At 54.1% G+C, this 15,435-nt stretch overlaps 1 protein-coding gene across 1 annotated transcript; it reads right to left on the minus strand.

Moving 5' to 3' along the window:
- Positions 1–782: 782 nt before the first annotated feature.
- Positions 783–15,197, minus strand: Ift27 (intraflagellar transport 27). Its single transcript, XM_036208761.1, has 7 exons — positions 14,817–15,197; positions 9,303–9,382; positions 8,881–8,940; positions 7,917–7,976; positions 6,453–6,570; positions 5,484–5,593; positions 783–1,019 (listed from the first exon to the last, which is right to left on the minus strand). The coding sequence occupies exons 1-7, from the start codon at positions 14,848–14,850 to the stop codon at positions 921–923; spliced, it is 561 nt and encodes a 186-aa protein (XP_036064654.1). The 5' UTR covers positions 14,851–15,197; the 3' UTR covers positions 783–920.
- Positions 15,198–15,435: the final 238 nt, after the last annotated feature.

A 15,435-nucleotide genomic window follows, 5' to 3' on the forward strand; every position in this document is an offset into this window, starting at 1 on the left:
GGCTGAGGCTTAATTTTCTCCTTCCAGCTTGTCATTTGTAAAAGTGGGATATTAACAGACTCCATGCTGTAAGGACAGAATTGGTGGATACATGTAATGCGCTTAGCTCATGTAGAGACGTGGTGGGTCACCAGCAGTAACTAGAAGCCATTCCATCATGGCCATTATCACAAGGACACACCGGGGGCTGTCCACCCCTAGGATTGGGGACAGGAGGTGACAAAAGCCCTGTGGACCAGGGGGTCACTGAAGAAGTGACATCCCTGGGAGGCCTCGGGTGCCATACTGTAGCCACGGCCCTGGTGTGGACAGGCCTTCATCGGGGAGTGGGTGAAGTGCCGTTTCAGAACGATTAATCTGACAGCGGCGGTAGCATGGAAAGCGGTCCACCTCCATGCAGAGGGAGACACAGCTACCTGGCTTCTGAGCGGAGAGGGGGCCATTACAGGAAGCGGCCAGCTCTCAGCTGCCTGTGCACTCAGGGTTCCCAGCAGCGTGGCTGGGAGAGGCTGGCTGAAGCCCAAGCTGAGCAGTGGGTGCGGGCAGGGGGTCACTGTTTTCTGTGGAACAGTATTCCCCTCAAGGAAGAGTGTTTCTATGTACTGGTGCTGCGGCAGCTCACAGGTACTTCTAAATCAGCCCGGGGTTGGCCTTCTCTACTGAAGGCCTTTTGGGGACCTGCAGAACAGGCAGGCCCCATACACAGAGGGTGCAAACAGGGGCCGGGTGCGCCCTGTCACTGGCAGTGCAGCACAGCCCCAATTAAGAACGGAAGCAGCTGATATTCATCTTCCTCATTTTATTGAAAGCTGTGATGCTGTTTGAGAAGTACCAGACAATTCCATCTTCTGTCTTCTGGAGAGATGAGGGTCTGCTGGACTCCCAGCTTGGCCAGCCTCGTGGGAGCGTCAACTATACCCTCACACCAGGGTATGGAACATGTCCACCTTCTCCCGGTACAGCTGATGGAACTGCTTGGCCAGACAGTGGAAGGGGGCCTCGTAATTGTCCATCTCCTTCTGTGAGAAGTGAGAAGGGTGTGGGAGTTTACAGTCTGGGGAAGCTGGCCCCTCCCTACTAGCGGTGTTTCTCACTTCAGATTCCTGACACTTGGGGTCGGGCCATCTACATGCGGTTTGGGCAGCTGCTGTCACAGTGTTTTTATGGGAAACAGAGATAGAAAGAACACACAGACAGCCGCATGGCATGTGAGTGGTGGAGCCCGGGTCTGGCCCAAGGTCTATCTGCAGAGGCATCCTTGTGGCCATGAGGGTTCTGTGTGGAAGACGTGAAGATGAACCCCCTTACTTAGCTATGATAGAGGCCAAAGCAAAACAGCAGACAGATGTGCTATAGGAGAGGGAGGGCTGTAAAGGTAACAGTGCACAGCCCAGCCAAGAGAGGCACAGCACACCCCACCCCCTACCAGAGAGGCAGGGACCTTCTACTCCAGGGACCAGTAGGGCCATGGGGGGTGGGTGGAAGATGGGACATGATGGGGACACAGGGACAAATGGGAACAGGCTTATCTTTAAGGAATACGCTAGGACTTCTGGGATGGGGCCAGATCCCAACAAGAACACAAGGCCCCTGCCACGTGGCTGGCTGGGGAGGGCGTCTCTGACACCACAGAAGGTGCAGAGATGGCTCTTGGCTGGAGGTTTAAGTTGTCCTCATCCCGGATCCCTGGGGTGGCACTGACTGAGCTGGAATGAACACTTGCTTTTCATGACTAAACGTGCCCGGGAGACATTCCTATTTTCCAGAGGATTGGAGAAATGAAGGAGCTTGTCTTAGGTTGCACCCAAGAGTGGCCAACGATGGGCCCTCCAAGGTGAGGTCTAAGGGGCTGTCAGAAGGCAGGGCACACACACACAGCACCCTCCTGACACCATGGCCACTATCCCACCTGCAATGGGGGTGCCTGGTTTTGTTGTTTTGTTTTCTGTCTGGGTTCCCACCTCCCAAGTTTTTTATTGGGCCTAACGTTGCAACACCAGGAGCTTGTCTCTCAGACAACTTCTTTATTTGTTCTGTGAGATAAGATCTCATGTAGCTTAGGCTGGCCTCGAACTCACTATAGCCAAGGCTGACCTTGGATTTCTGATCTTCTTGCCTCTACCTCTGGAGTTTTGGGGTTATAGGAATGTCCTATGGTGCCCTGCACTAGATAAGCACTTTTCTACCTGAGTTACATCCCTCGCTGCGACCCCCACCCCATCATCGTCACACCCCCCACCCCAATACCACCACCACCACCACCATCAATTTAAGATAGGGTCTTGCTATGCAGTCCATGCTGGCCTTGAATGCTTTATCTTCCCACTTCAGTCTCCCAAGCAGTAGGACGACAGGGGCACACCACCACACCATCTGGGCATTTTTAAGAACAAAGTGGCAGCGAGAACCTAGCACACTGCAGATAGGGGATGCAGCTAAGAGTCTGCAAGGGCCTGTCTGGGAGCTTTTCAGCAGCTGCCAAAGGCGCAGCAGAGCTCAATCCGAGGCCCTCAGGTGTCCCCATGAAAGGGGAAGAATCGCACAGAAGTCAGTGTGTCTGCACTTTACGGAGGAGTGGACGAAGCCCAGAGGGTGGAGGGGCCCAGCTGGACGGTGTATCCTGATGCCAGGCTGGTGCAGGTGACCTCTTTATGGTGTAGCCATACAAAAGACAGAGGCGTACCGGGCCTGGGGAGAAAGCTGCCCGGACCCCACGGCAAGGGAGAAGCAAGTGCAATCAGGGGAAGCTGCTGGCCGAGGAAAAGCAGGGCTCAATGCCAAGGGCGTGCTGGAAGAAGGACAGACTGCAGCCCAGCGAGCGCCTGCTAAGGTCCTCACAGGCATGAGAGTCCAGCCAGCTGCACCTCTGCTGGTGTGGCCATCATGTCCCAGGCAGACAATGTCACTGAATTAAACACCCCCCCCACACACACACACAACCAAAGTGTCCTTAAGAACCCAGTGGAGGGAAGGAAGCCTATGAAGTCTCATGTGGGAAGTTTCTAGAAGTCAAAAGCTCTCCAAAGCACAAGTCGGGAGAACCCATCATAAAACGAAAGGAATTCAATGCCCAGGAGCCTCAACAGACATCATGGAGTGCTTGGAAAGAAATGGAAATTGAACCATTTTCCAAACGCATTAAGGGGGCCGCCAGCAACAGAAGCCTTTTTATCTGATGACTAATTATCATCTTGAGCAGTTTGGACACTGATAACAAAGGCTACTGAGAGACAATGCTTAGAGTAGGCTTGGACTAGCCCTCGGTTTGACTTAGAACTCTGTCACCAAGAGCCCCCAAGCAGGTCCCGTGAGTGTGTACTCCTTCTGCAAGACCTGGAGCACTCAGGTCTTCTGGGACAGGGCTGCGTCCTGGTCTTAATTCTATTCCTTAGCTGTGCACCAGGGAGAGATACACAACCTCTCTGGGTCTGCCTGCTAACTGAACAACAGAGACAGGAGCTGCTGCCCTGTCAGGTTGCTTTGAAGCTCAAAAGGTAATTTACACAATCAAACAGCAGGTCCTGGGCTGCCTGGGAGGGCAGGCCTCCCCGTGGAGATGTGAACTTGGCCTGGCTCTCACGTTCTGTATATAATCTCACCTGAGTGATAAACAACGGTTTTCGACCTTGGTTTGGAAAATTCTTTAAACTTTGTTCAAAGATATCCTTTTTTGGGGGGGGGGCGGAAAGACCAGACATAAAGGGGTGTTTAGGAGCTGAAGAACCTTGGAGGTCTCTCCCCGAGGAGGCTGCACTTCGGGAGAACTGAGGAGGAGATGGGCTTGGCAGCGTCTCAAACCACATTGGGTTATGTTCCCTTTTTAATTACAGCTTTCTTAACCGAGCTGCCAGTGGCACTCCTGCTAACTCAGGGGGGACTAGTTAACTAGCACGGTTAATACTGGGCGTTCAACCGCAGCCTCTTCAAGCCGGATTTATGCGCATCCTCACGGACACCTGAACGGAGCTGACCAGTGTGGCCTTGGGTGACTGATGTGTTGGGGCAGGTTTTAATTTCTGGGAAATATGGGGTGTTGGGGGAGGGGAAGATGTGACTGATGAAGGGAGAGGAGGAGGGAATGAGGAGCTATGGGTTTACAGCTCACTGCTTGCTCAAAGGTGTACCGCACGGTACGGCACAGCCGGGGAGGCCTGTGCAGTGCCAGCTCTCTCCTTTGAACTTCATTAATCTAGTATTGTGATAATTGGACTCGAGGCAGGGGTGACATCCATCTCTGCACCAGACATTGGTTCCGGGGTTTACTAAGAAAAACACCACATTAGAGGATCAGTTCTGTTATAAAAAGCTAGCAGGTTGAGTGTTTACTCAACTAGACTAGACACTGTGTTAAGCGTTTTACATTCTTGTGAGTGATAATCAGCAAAGGGCAGTTTCCTATCCCTGTACTTACAGGTGAGGAGCCTGAGGCCCCACGGTGTACATCCCATTCCCAGGGGTCCCACAGCCAGATGCGTTCCATGCCGTTGGAAGACAGAACACTTGTCCTGAAGGCTATGCCTTCTCTGGGGAAGTGTGTCAGTGTGGGGCACTAGAGATGTCTACATCCACACAGCACAGAGTGGTGGCCCAGGCTGTTCTGTAGGTGTGACAGAACCTGTAGCTGGAGGAGGCGACACCCAGGGTATGCACTACCCCCACTGACTTTTTTGGAAAGCCAAAGAACTCGGTCTAGAGACCTCAAGGTTAGACCTCATATAACATACATAGCCACTGCAGGCCTAACAGGACTCTTTGGCGATGCTCCTGAGCGAGAGCCATGGCTTCTTATGAGACACTGGTGTTTCGGCCATCTGCATGCCTGTGGTGGGAGGCTCAGAACAGGTATGTGGTATGGTCAGAATCACGTGCTCAGAAGCCACATCTTTCAATGTTCCAAATGTCAGAAGGCATGTCACTGTGCTAGACAGCCCTGATGATGCCAGTGACCCATCACTCGGGGTTTCTCACTGCAGGAGGGCTCTTACATCAAAGATGATACTAGATGCTCTATGGGATGAGAAGCCAAGAGGGTCTTGGCGCTGGGTGCACCCCGGTCACGTGGGCCTGGGATAGACATTTTTTCACTTCCACATTGAATTGGAGAAAGGACGATTCCTGTCTCACAGAGCTATCTGGGAGGTGCCACGGAAACCAACAGTAACTGCTGTGTCCTTCTGTAGTGCTCACAGAGTTCAAGGGTCAGGGAGATGGAACACCTTTGACTTCAAAGTCTTCCTGAGATGCACGCAGCTTTGCCTAGGGTGGGCTGGCTGCCCTGCTTCCTGGGGCCACACAGAGGACTCTCAGGACACACACTGAGCATACTAGGTGGAATGTCAGCATTCTGGCTGGAACGCAAAATTTAGATTTTGCACCTGGGAACAGAACCACTAAATGCATCTGAGGTCATGAGCAAACCTCCAGCAATGAGCTCTCCCAGATCAGTGGCTCAGAGGGTGGGTGGGTGGGTGGGGGGGACTCACCACAGATGTTTCAAAGAATTCCAGGCCTTGGCCCAGAGCCCACGCCTGGGCCTGCGCAGAATCCACTGTTCGCCGGCCAGCCAGGTCTGTCTTAGTTCCCACTAAAACACCTACTCAAGAGAAATAACCACAATATTGTGTTTTGAGGAGGCAGGATGGGAGGTCAGCTGCAGAGAGAAGGCATGTGATCTGTCAGGTGACAGAAGCCGCCCACTTGGGGTGCTATGCACCAGAAGGGAAGGTCCCCAGGGGCCACAGAGGACAGGTTGGCTTTGCTGTGCACATGCAGCTCACTCAGAGTTCTCTTGTGGCTTCAAACAGATCTATGTTCCTCGGCTCCTTAGGGCTGTAAGCGCCAGGCAGGCCTGCACCATGTTTAGAAGAGCATTTGTGATAATTCCCAGCACATGGAACCAACATCGGACATGGTCATTAATGCTAATCTCGGGCCTGGGCTCGGAGTCAGGGACTCAGGTAATTGAGCTCTGTTCCCAGCTGCCTCAGCTGTGCTAATTTCTCAGCACGTCTCTGGAGGCTGCTTTCTCTGGCCTCTAATGAGGAGAATTTGTTGATCTCACACAGGGATGGGAAAGAAACTGATTTAAAGCATGCAGAAGTGATAACAGGGCTGGAATGTAACTTGTGCCCTGTGTACTGGGGAAAATGAGGGATTCTTCCCCGGAGTTAGCTTTCTGAAAACATCAATTCAGAATGCAGCACCTTCCTTCTTATTACCTATACTCTCACAACATTTCCTGGTGGGTGGCACTGTCTCTCCACCCCAGGCTTGGGAAGGTTTTCAAGACCATTAAGAGGCAGAGCAAGGGCATAGTGGAGGGCGTTTAAGTCAAAGATTCGGGCGTTCAGGCCCCTGTCCTGTTCCCACAGTGGCATGTGCAATGACCCAATGCCCTTGAGCTGAAGGCCAGAGGCCTTTGCGGTTAGCAAAGGGCTATCTACAGTTCCTACCTGGGAGGAAGGTACCCGGAGTCTGGGCCCGGACCTTCTCCAGCCACCTGGTGCAGCTGATGAAGGACTGCTCATTGGTCACATCATAGACGAGACACAGGACATTGGGATTCTCCCACTAAGCAGGGGACAGGAGAAGAACATTTCAGGGGTGGGGGAAGAGGAACTCTGGGGTGGGGTGGGGGGGGGACACACCACGATGATGACGAGGACTCAGCTTTCAGGGAGGCAAGTGAGGGGGGGATGTGAGCTGAGAAACTGTCACTGTTCACAGATAGCCACCGTTCACCACATAATGAATGGAGGCCAGGCTCCGGGGCACTCATGCGGGACAGGCATTCCCATCTGGGAAAGGTGTGTTTGAACCTGGGTGAGGGGCATTCCCACCCAGAAGGGAGCAGTGGCTGCCAGGCACCTCTTTTCACGGAGATGCCCCAGCTGGTAGGGTTGTCTGGGGAGTCTCACTTTGTGGCTGAGGAAAACAGCCCAGAGTGGATACTGACTGGCCTTGGCTGACAGGCTAGGGGACGGCAGCCCGCTCTTGTCTCTCATGGTTCCACTAACTCACGAGTCACAACCATTTGAGAGCCCACCACTACAAGACTATGGTGCATAGTCTCCCAAACTGCAGGCCGCAAAGGGTGATGTGGTTTCCATCGGTGCCTAGTCCCTGGGTGTGTCTGCCAGCATCTTCTTCATAAGGGTGGGCTCTTCAAAACTTGGAGATGATTTTTGGCTTTCCCCACGGTGTTGCTATCTGCCCTAAAGAACACTACACTAACACCTGGAGGGGGCTTTGTCACCCAATGAAGAGCCAGGGTTCCATACTAAGGGCTGTTAGCCTAAAGAGTCCCTACATATCCTGCTGCCTGACCATGATGGGGTCACGGGATGCCTCTGCCTGGGCTGTGGACTCTCCCTCTGGTGCACAGGCTCTGGGTACCACCTCCCTATACAATTAGGCCCTGCTCTGACCTTGTGGGGCCTGCAGAATCCTATGTTCTAGTATCCTTGGAAGACTAGCCCAGGATGCCTCTGGAGAGCTTAGCAGAATAAGGCCAATGCAAGGACCTTTCTTGGTATGGGAGAGGGTGCAGAGCCTCATTTTTGGCCTATATAGAGGGAAAGAGATCAGTGGTCCTGTCCTGGGAGGCCGGAGAGGGCTGTAAAAACCCCAGAAGGGGCTGTTCAAAAATAGCAGCCTGGAGCGGGGCTTCAAGGACTGACCAGCTTCAAGACTCCTGGCACATTCCAGAGCTGGGAGTGGCAATAATAATGGGCAAGTAGGAACACTTGCTTGCCAAGGGCCCAAAACCCCAGCTGGGAGGGATATCCCTTAAAGGCTCCTGCCTGGCTACTGCTGATGGCCCCAGTGTGTCCCTTCGGGAGTGCCACTGGAGAAAGGGTTGGGGGCACAAGTGGGTGGCAGAGGTGGATAAGAGGAAAAAACAACACACTACTTGCCAATTTATCCAGCATTTCAGAGAACAGCTCCTTGCCGGCTGAGTCAAAAATGAAGAGTTCCTGGAACCGGAAAAGTGTATCTCAGAAGTGAACACGGTAAGAGTCAAGCCAAGGTTTCCCACCAAGTGCTCTGTGGACGTGGTTTGAGGATGGACAGAGTACGTGCCCATACGCGTGGGTGCTTTCACACATGCTCTATCTGAGGCCCCGGAGAGATGGCGAGAACAGTCCAGAGTGTCCAAAAGGCGGAGGCATAGCTTCCGCCCACCTGGTATCGTGACCTGGCTCGCCTTTCCCGACCTCAAGCACAAAACTGGACTGCCCACCTGGCAGGACAGAGCGCTAAGCAGGCTGACGTGGGTTCTGGCGTCCAAAAGGCCACGTTGTGCTTTGTTAACCAAATGGGTCCTCAGATCGGATAAGGATTCTTGGTAAAGGAGGTCACCGAGGAGGCCTGGGGACACTGCTTAAAGTAGGACAGTCTGAACCTGTGTTCCGGACACAAGGCACCCAGCCTTCCCAGCCTAGGCGGAAACCCTCCACCACGCTGTTGCTCGCTTGCTTGGAGTCCTCCAGGTGCAGTCTGTCCCGTCCCCCTACCCCCTGGCTCTGAACCCTGGTAGGCAGTCTGCTCCATGACCGGCCTTGTAAATTTTTATTTATTTATTTTATTTATTTATTTATTTTTTTTTTGGCCTATGGGGTCTCCTTAAGGACCTGGTGAATGCTGCAGACCCTCTCCCTGGGAGCGGTCACTCACCTATGACATCATGCCACAGGGTCTCTGGAGGGATCCCATTAAGGACTCAGATAAAAAGATACCAAGCTGTTTTGGTCAGGCCTGCATCCCAGCCCTCCCCTCCCTCCAACACCCCCTGCGTCACTGCCCCGTGTTCCTTCCAGAGAGGGCACCCCAGCCCATGGCAGCAGCCCCCAGGAGCCCTGGCTTCAGGGCATCACTCACCACGCTGTCATTTGTGTCAAGAACTGGCACTGTCTTCACCACCAAATCCACACCTGTTGTCTGCGGGGGGACACCAAGATGATGGGCGTGAGAGGGCCCCACGGTGGGGCGATCCAGAATGAGGCAAGAGCCCACCTCTCTGCAGAGGTATCCCAGTCAAGTAGAAGCCAGAGGCCCTGATGGTCTCCCAACTCCCTGCCCTCCACTTTTCCTGGCAACCATGTGGTGTCCTGGCCAGTCCCCCAGGAGACAGTCCTTCATTTAGTGGCCAATGGAAACTGGATCTCCATGTGGCCATGTCCCCATCTTTTCTCAGGCCTCCTAGGACATCATCTGGGGGTTTTGCTAAGTCCCTCTCTCAGAGTTAATGGTCATGTCTCTGTACACCGTGACCAGGCTGGGGCTCTACAGGCCCGGCTTACCAGAGTATAGTTCTTCTGGAAATGGGTCCCGTCGCTGCGGAACATCTGTACCAGGGCCGTCTTGCCTACAGCTGAGTCTCCTGAAGCCAGAGCAGAGGAAAAGGCATCACATGGGTCCCATCGGGTGTGTGAGAACCTCCTCCTACTACAGAGGGCTTAGACTCGAAACCAGAAACTCCCCCGGGTTTTCAGAGCAAGTGTCTGCAGCTCTCATGGGAAGCAGGGACGTTGCCAGCAGGAGACCCATCTTTAAAGCTTCCCGGGGCCAGGAGACATTTCTCTACACCTCATAGCCCTGTCAACCAGAATGACCTAGAAGGTAACAGGGATCAAGGAGGGCTCCAGAGCCCTGGCAACAGAAGTGACAGTCTTCCACCCAAGCATACCCTGTGGGGAAACCTGTCATTTCAAACTCCAATTTACTCTAGCGTCTGGCCAGCAGAAAGGAGTGAGCAGCCAATTTGTGACCCTACCCGGCTGAGCCATGGCCTGCCTTCTCTGCACTGGCAGTAAAGATGTCCAGAGGCCGCAGTGGCTGGGCAAAAACTCCCTTTCAAGTGATGTACTCCGTATCTTGATGTGCCAGGTGAATGCTTAGCTGAGGACTGAGGAGCATACCCTCCACCCCGACCCCACATCAGCAGTCCTATCTGACAGCCACTTAGCCCAGCTGTGCTGAGCCTTTCCCCTCTTTGTTCAATGGACAAGCAGCTCTGGGGACCTGCACATCAGAAAGGTTCCGGTCAGTTTTCAGGCCCAGACCTGAGTCTTTTGCGAGACAAGAGAGCGCAGTTCTTCCGGAGCTGTCTTGGGGGCAGCTCAGGGTGCCTTGCCCTCTCCGCTGTCCCACCTGTAGCCTTGAGCCCTGCTGACCTGGTTGTTATACACGAGCAGGGTATCGTTCCCTTCTTGAGGGCAGAATACCGACTCTCATTCCATTGCCCAGGAGTTACAGGGCAGCGGCTGTCTGCGTTCTCATGTTCCTGACCCTCGGGGACATCACTGGCACCCTCCCCAATCTCTGTCTTCAGTCTGTCTCACAGTGGCTCCCTTTGTCCGGCTTCTCCAGTCTGACGCTCCGGACATTGCTCAGTTGTGACTTTCCCCACCTGTCTTGTGAGACAATTACACGACAGCTGTGGTGTCTGGGCGTGGGAGACCTCTGCTAGGGCCGAGTGAGCCATTTGGGATTGGATTTCCTGCCAGCGCTTCTTAGAAGGGAGGGAGCGGCCATGGGTGGCACTCTCCTCACAAGCCATTCCCTCCCATGCTGTGTCCCCACTGAAGTCACAGGGAAGGGAGAAGCTAGGAGCCGATCTAGGATTTTTACACTGCCTTGCCTTACTAGGCTGGTCGGGCTGACCATCCAAAATGCCACCTTGAGGCTTTTTGCACTGTGGCCTCTCAGGGTCAGTGGGTCCTACCTATTCCAGGGCAGACAGTCCAGCAATTCTCCCCCCTGCCTCCCGGATGACCCAGAAGGTAGTCAGTCACTATCCTGACTCGCATTCTGCTCCTAAACCTGGGAGGAAATTGGCTCTTTCTCCCTGGGAAATTCCCCCACAGATTGGTTTTGGTTAATTTCATGAATCTTTTTGCTGACTGCCAGTCACCAAGGCTGGCAGCAAAGCTCCTGTGTGGGCTATGAGGAGGGATCCGAGCAATGGGGAGGCGGGGGAGCTGATAAACACATTCTCAGAGCAACAGGATGACAAGAGGCAGACAGCACAGCTGAGAAGCAGAGCATCCGAGGGAACACGAGAAACCTCGAGAGCCTGTAAGCCCACGTGGCTGCTGGGTGCGGGGGTTCCCCGGAGCCACAGCCAGGGCTGGAGACTGGATTGCCTTGGGAAGGCACCATGTGAGGCTACCCATGGCCTCATAACTAAGTGCCAAGGCGGGTGACCTTGCCTGGGTTCTCACTAGTGAATTCTCTAGATGGGGGTGGTGGCCTGAACAATTCCCTACCGTGCTGCCCAGATCATATTGTGGTGACTTCGCGGGCTCTGTTCTGTCACCATTACCGGCTCCTTTGTCCCTTACATGCCTTCCTCCCCTTCAGTTCTCCAAAGATGGGCACTGCTGGGCTCAACCTCAGGGCTGTGATCCTGGCTCTTCTGCCTCAGCTTGCCTGCACCCCCCCCCCCATCTTAGCTTCTGGATTAAGCCTAGGGCCTCACATACATGTAGCAAGGGATCGACTACTGAGCCACAGTCACAGCCCTGGCTTCTCTCATTCCTTGACCCTTGCCGCCCTAGGCCAGCTCTTTCCAAAACTGGCTGTGCTTCTAGCCATTGTGAGGGCTTCCACTGTCTTTAACAGCTTGCTTGTCCACAGCCAAGGCTGTGTCTCACTGCAGACCTGAGGGATTTCTCTACCTTAGTATTTCCGCACATCAAACCACCATGTATCCAGCATCTTTGTTGTTCCAGGATATGGCCACCACCACCACCTCCTGCATCCCGCCGTCTTCTCCCTAGTTCATCTGTTCTGGGTTGTCTCTCAAGCCTACACTAGGGTCACTTCCCCTACCACCCACAGCTGCCCCGGGAGCTCATACATCATTTGCAGGACTGGGAGCCCCCTCTTTAGCTTCTCTCTGCCCAGCCCTGGAGGCAGTGATCCCCACACCTGACCACCCCAGTGTCCTTACCTCTGACATGGTGACTTGCCACCTACTGACAGTCACTGCTGTAGGGTACAGGCGTCACCAGGACACAGGCGCCACATTTGGCTTGAACCTGCTTCGAGGTCTCAAAACACAGAAATGGCCTGGGCTGCACCTGGCCCTGAAACCGAGCTGAGTCCCCTGCCAGGGGAGACAGGTCCTGGTGGCAATGTGGCACATGGTGACACTGCCCTAGGGCTGATGGAACTGTGTGCTGTACCGGCCAGGCAGTGCCCCTCCTGTGGCCTGCACCTAGCTCCATGGGGGTCCTTCCAGCTCTGCCCCACTGCTGTATGCCTCAGTGCTTCTGCTGGCTGACTCTGGCCTCTCACGCGGCAGGAGCTGATTCTGTCACTGCCTGTCCCTGACTCTCCATGCAACCAACCATATCTCAGCCCCATCAGAGAGCCGCAGAACTCAACGGCCCTGAGTCCTCTCAATCACCCACAGCTCTCTTCCGTCAACCTCTAACTCTCCGGCCATCTCCAACGGTCCCTTACGAGGTGTGCCATGTTTGTCCTTTTGTTGCCCGGACACGCCCCACGCCCCTCTCCAATCCAAGTCCAGACCCTGTCCTTTCTCTCTAGGCAAACCTCAGCTGACTTCCTGTGTGGCCTCTGAGGTCATCTGTCCCTCCGCTGTCTTTACCAGGGTGGCTACCGTATCAGGTTCATGTCATCGGAAAGGATGCCAATGCTACACTCCAGGGAAGCGTGGCTACTGTCCCCACATCCATAGACAGATGGTTCATCACCAAAAGAGCAAAGAGTTGGGGCCAGACCCCAGCTCCACACTAACTGTGCCAAATTAAGTCAGTTACTTAACCCCTCCGAGCCCCCTTTGCTACATCTGGAAATAGGCTAACAGCAGTACCTACTCCACTGAATTGCTAGAGAGTTCATGAGTCAGTATGTCCCCTGTCTGGTACACAGTGTTGTTTGTTAAATAATGAAACACAGATGCTTGTCAACTGTGCCCTTTTTATCCCTCTCCATCCCAAGCCACAGAAGCTGTAGACTGAGGACCAGGTTGAAGCGGAGGCCACGAGCCACTACTAACTTTGGCGGGGACTGGAATCACGGAGCAGGCACAGTGCCGGGGTCTGGACCTAGGACAGAGGTCTTCATTGCTCTGGGCCTTGCTTGCCTCATCTTACATGAGGATGACACAGGACTGCCTGGTGGCTGTGAGGACTCGGCAAGAGACTCGCACTGAGGGTGTAACATGCCCCCCCCCCCCCCCCCCCCGCATGCACACGCGCACGCACGCACACATGCACGCACGCACGCACGCACGCACGCAGCAAGTCTCAGGAAAGTGGCTCATGACAGGAGCTTCCTGCTTCTTGAGAGCTCACCAGCTAAGGAGGAATGAGCAAAGAACAGCAGGCGGAGCCGCCCACTTAAAAAGAAACTTAACTTTGGAAAAATGAAGATGTCCCCAACTTACCCGTGCAGAAGCTGAACACTGGCCAAGGCAAGAGAGCTGGGGAGGGGACTGACCAACATCCTTTGGTTACACAACAGTGCCTCCCCTGGCACTCTAGAGAGCCAGGGTTCCTTGGGCTGCAACAGGGTCTGAGTCAGGACTATCACTCAACTTTCTGCACCAGACCCTTTTGTCTTCAAATTAGAAAAGTCATCGAGGGAACTATGTCCCATTCTTAGTCTGATCCAAAGACACCCTCTCCTCATTTGCTAATTTCTTGATGACAAAAAAGAACCATGGGCTGTGTGGTGTCGGTGAGAATGTTATCTAGATTATGTTAATTCAGGCGGAAGGCCCACCCCCCAAAGGTGGGCGGTACCATTTCATGCGCTGCTGCCCCCGACTGGAGACAGGGAGCTGAGCAGCAATGCTCACGCTCAGGGCTCTAGCTCCTGACTGTGGATGCAATGTGACCAGCCAGCCGCTGGCACTTGCCACTGCGCCTTCCCCACCAGGATGGACTGTCCCTTGGAACTGAGAGCCACAGTTAAGTCCTTCCTCCTTTAAGTATGTTGTCATAACAACAAGAAAAGTAGCCGACATTTCCCGACCCACAGAGTTCTAGAGTCAGGCAGATCTGGGAATCCTGTGTATGACCTTCACTAGGGGTTCACCTAGTGCCCCTAATGCCACTCAGTGTCCCAGTCACAGCAGGACTACACGGAACCTACCCTGCTGTGCTGTGGCAAGGGGTTAAATGAAATTCAGGTGCCTGGCATGCAGTGTCTACGCAGTTGCTGTTTAACCAGTCTACAAGCTAAGCAAATGGTCTTCGAAATGTTCGGGGCATGCCCACAGGTGTGAGCACCACGAACTCAGTCTGCATGTATTTATTTAATACTTATCCACGCTCTAGGCATTGTGCAGGTTATTTTCATGTCAGTCAACTCTGTGCAGGTTATTTTCATGTCAGTCAACAATAACAAGATTCTTACTTCCGGGGGAAACTCTTAAGTCTGCGCCCCCAGCTGGGTAGCAAAGAAAGCTAACCCACCCCACTCTCACCTTCCTGATACCAGAGGGGCCAGCGGAGCTGATGTGAACTTTGTGGGGCCAGTGTCACTGACGCCCAACTTTGGGGTAAAGTCCATGTTTGTACTGTAAGCCTACCCGGTGAAGGTAATCTCAAAATACGGGAGGGAGAGGGGGTGGGTGGGGGACACACAGCTGCAGCTACAAACGTGTCCGAGGGGAGAGAGAATAATTTCCCTCCCGCTTTCTGGAATCTGCTTTATTGGTCATAGCAGGCATTTCTATGTGAGACAGACAGTGGACGGACGCAATTGTGAACCAAAACTGCCTTAGTTAGGACAGCTCAGGCTCCGAAGACCACGCGTTCAAGCCATTTACCACTCACCTGCCAGGATGCATTTGGCTGCTAACTTCACCATGGTAACCAGCCCACTAGCAGGAACGGGAAGTGGGGGGCGCCTGAAAGAGGGTTAGGATTTGAGGTCAGCTGATCCCAGGGCCTGTGGCCGCGATGGATGGATGGATGGAGGCCGGGGCGCTAGAGTTGGGTGGACATTGGGTTCCAAAGCCCCAAGCCGCCTGTAGAGGTGCCCAAGGGGCGGGGCGGGGCGGGGCGCAGCGGAACCGCTCCCAGTTCAGCCTTCCGGTCCAGGCCCCTCCGTAGAATTGGGACACAAACGACTAGTCCCACTGGTCCCAAGAGTCGCGCCAAACAGGTTCCTGGCAACCATCACCAACCCGCCTCCCCCCTCCATGTTGTCCTCCTATTGGTTGCTGCCAAACGCTCCGAGGCTCGAGAGATCCAATAGAAGAAGGAGGCGGGGAAACCCATTTTTCTTCGCCGCACGATGCCGAGAGGTTTCTGCTTTTGACTGCTCTCTGCTTGGCCAATGGCTTCAGACGATGTCAATCACCGCTGTGCGCTTCCTGGCGTCTTTGAAAATGCAGCCCAATCAGGATGCAGCTGGAGGCGGGGATTAGCGGGGCGGGGCTTTTTGATTGGC

This window comes from Onychomys torridus, chromosome 16, assembly GCF_903995425.1.
Source record: "Onychomys torridus chromosome 16, mOncTor1.1, whole genome shotgun sequence".
NCBI classification, from domain to species: Eukaryota; Metazoa; Chordata; class Mammalia; order Rodentia; family Cricetidae; genus Onychomys; species Onychomys torridus.

Excerpts from the sequence above, each read along its gene's own strand:
- Ift27 (XM_036208761.1), bottom strand. The coding sequence starts at position 14,850 with ATGGTGAAGTTAGCAGCCAAATGCATCCTGGCAG. Across the intron at positions 9,383-14,816 it reads AGCCAAATGCATCCTGGCAG|GAGACTCAGCTGTAGGCAAG; the intron begins GTGAGTGGTAAA and ends CTCTGGCTTCAG. Across the intron at positions 5,594-6,452 it reads TCCGGGTACCTTCCTCCCAG|GTGTTTTAGTGGGAACTAAG; the intron begins GTAGGAACTGTA and ends TCTCTTGAGTAG.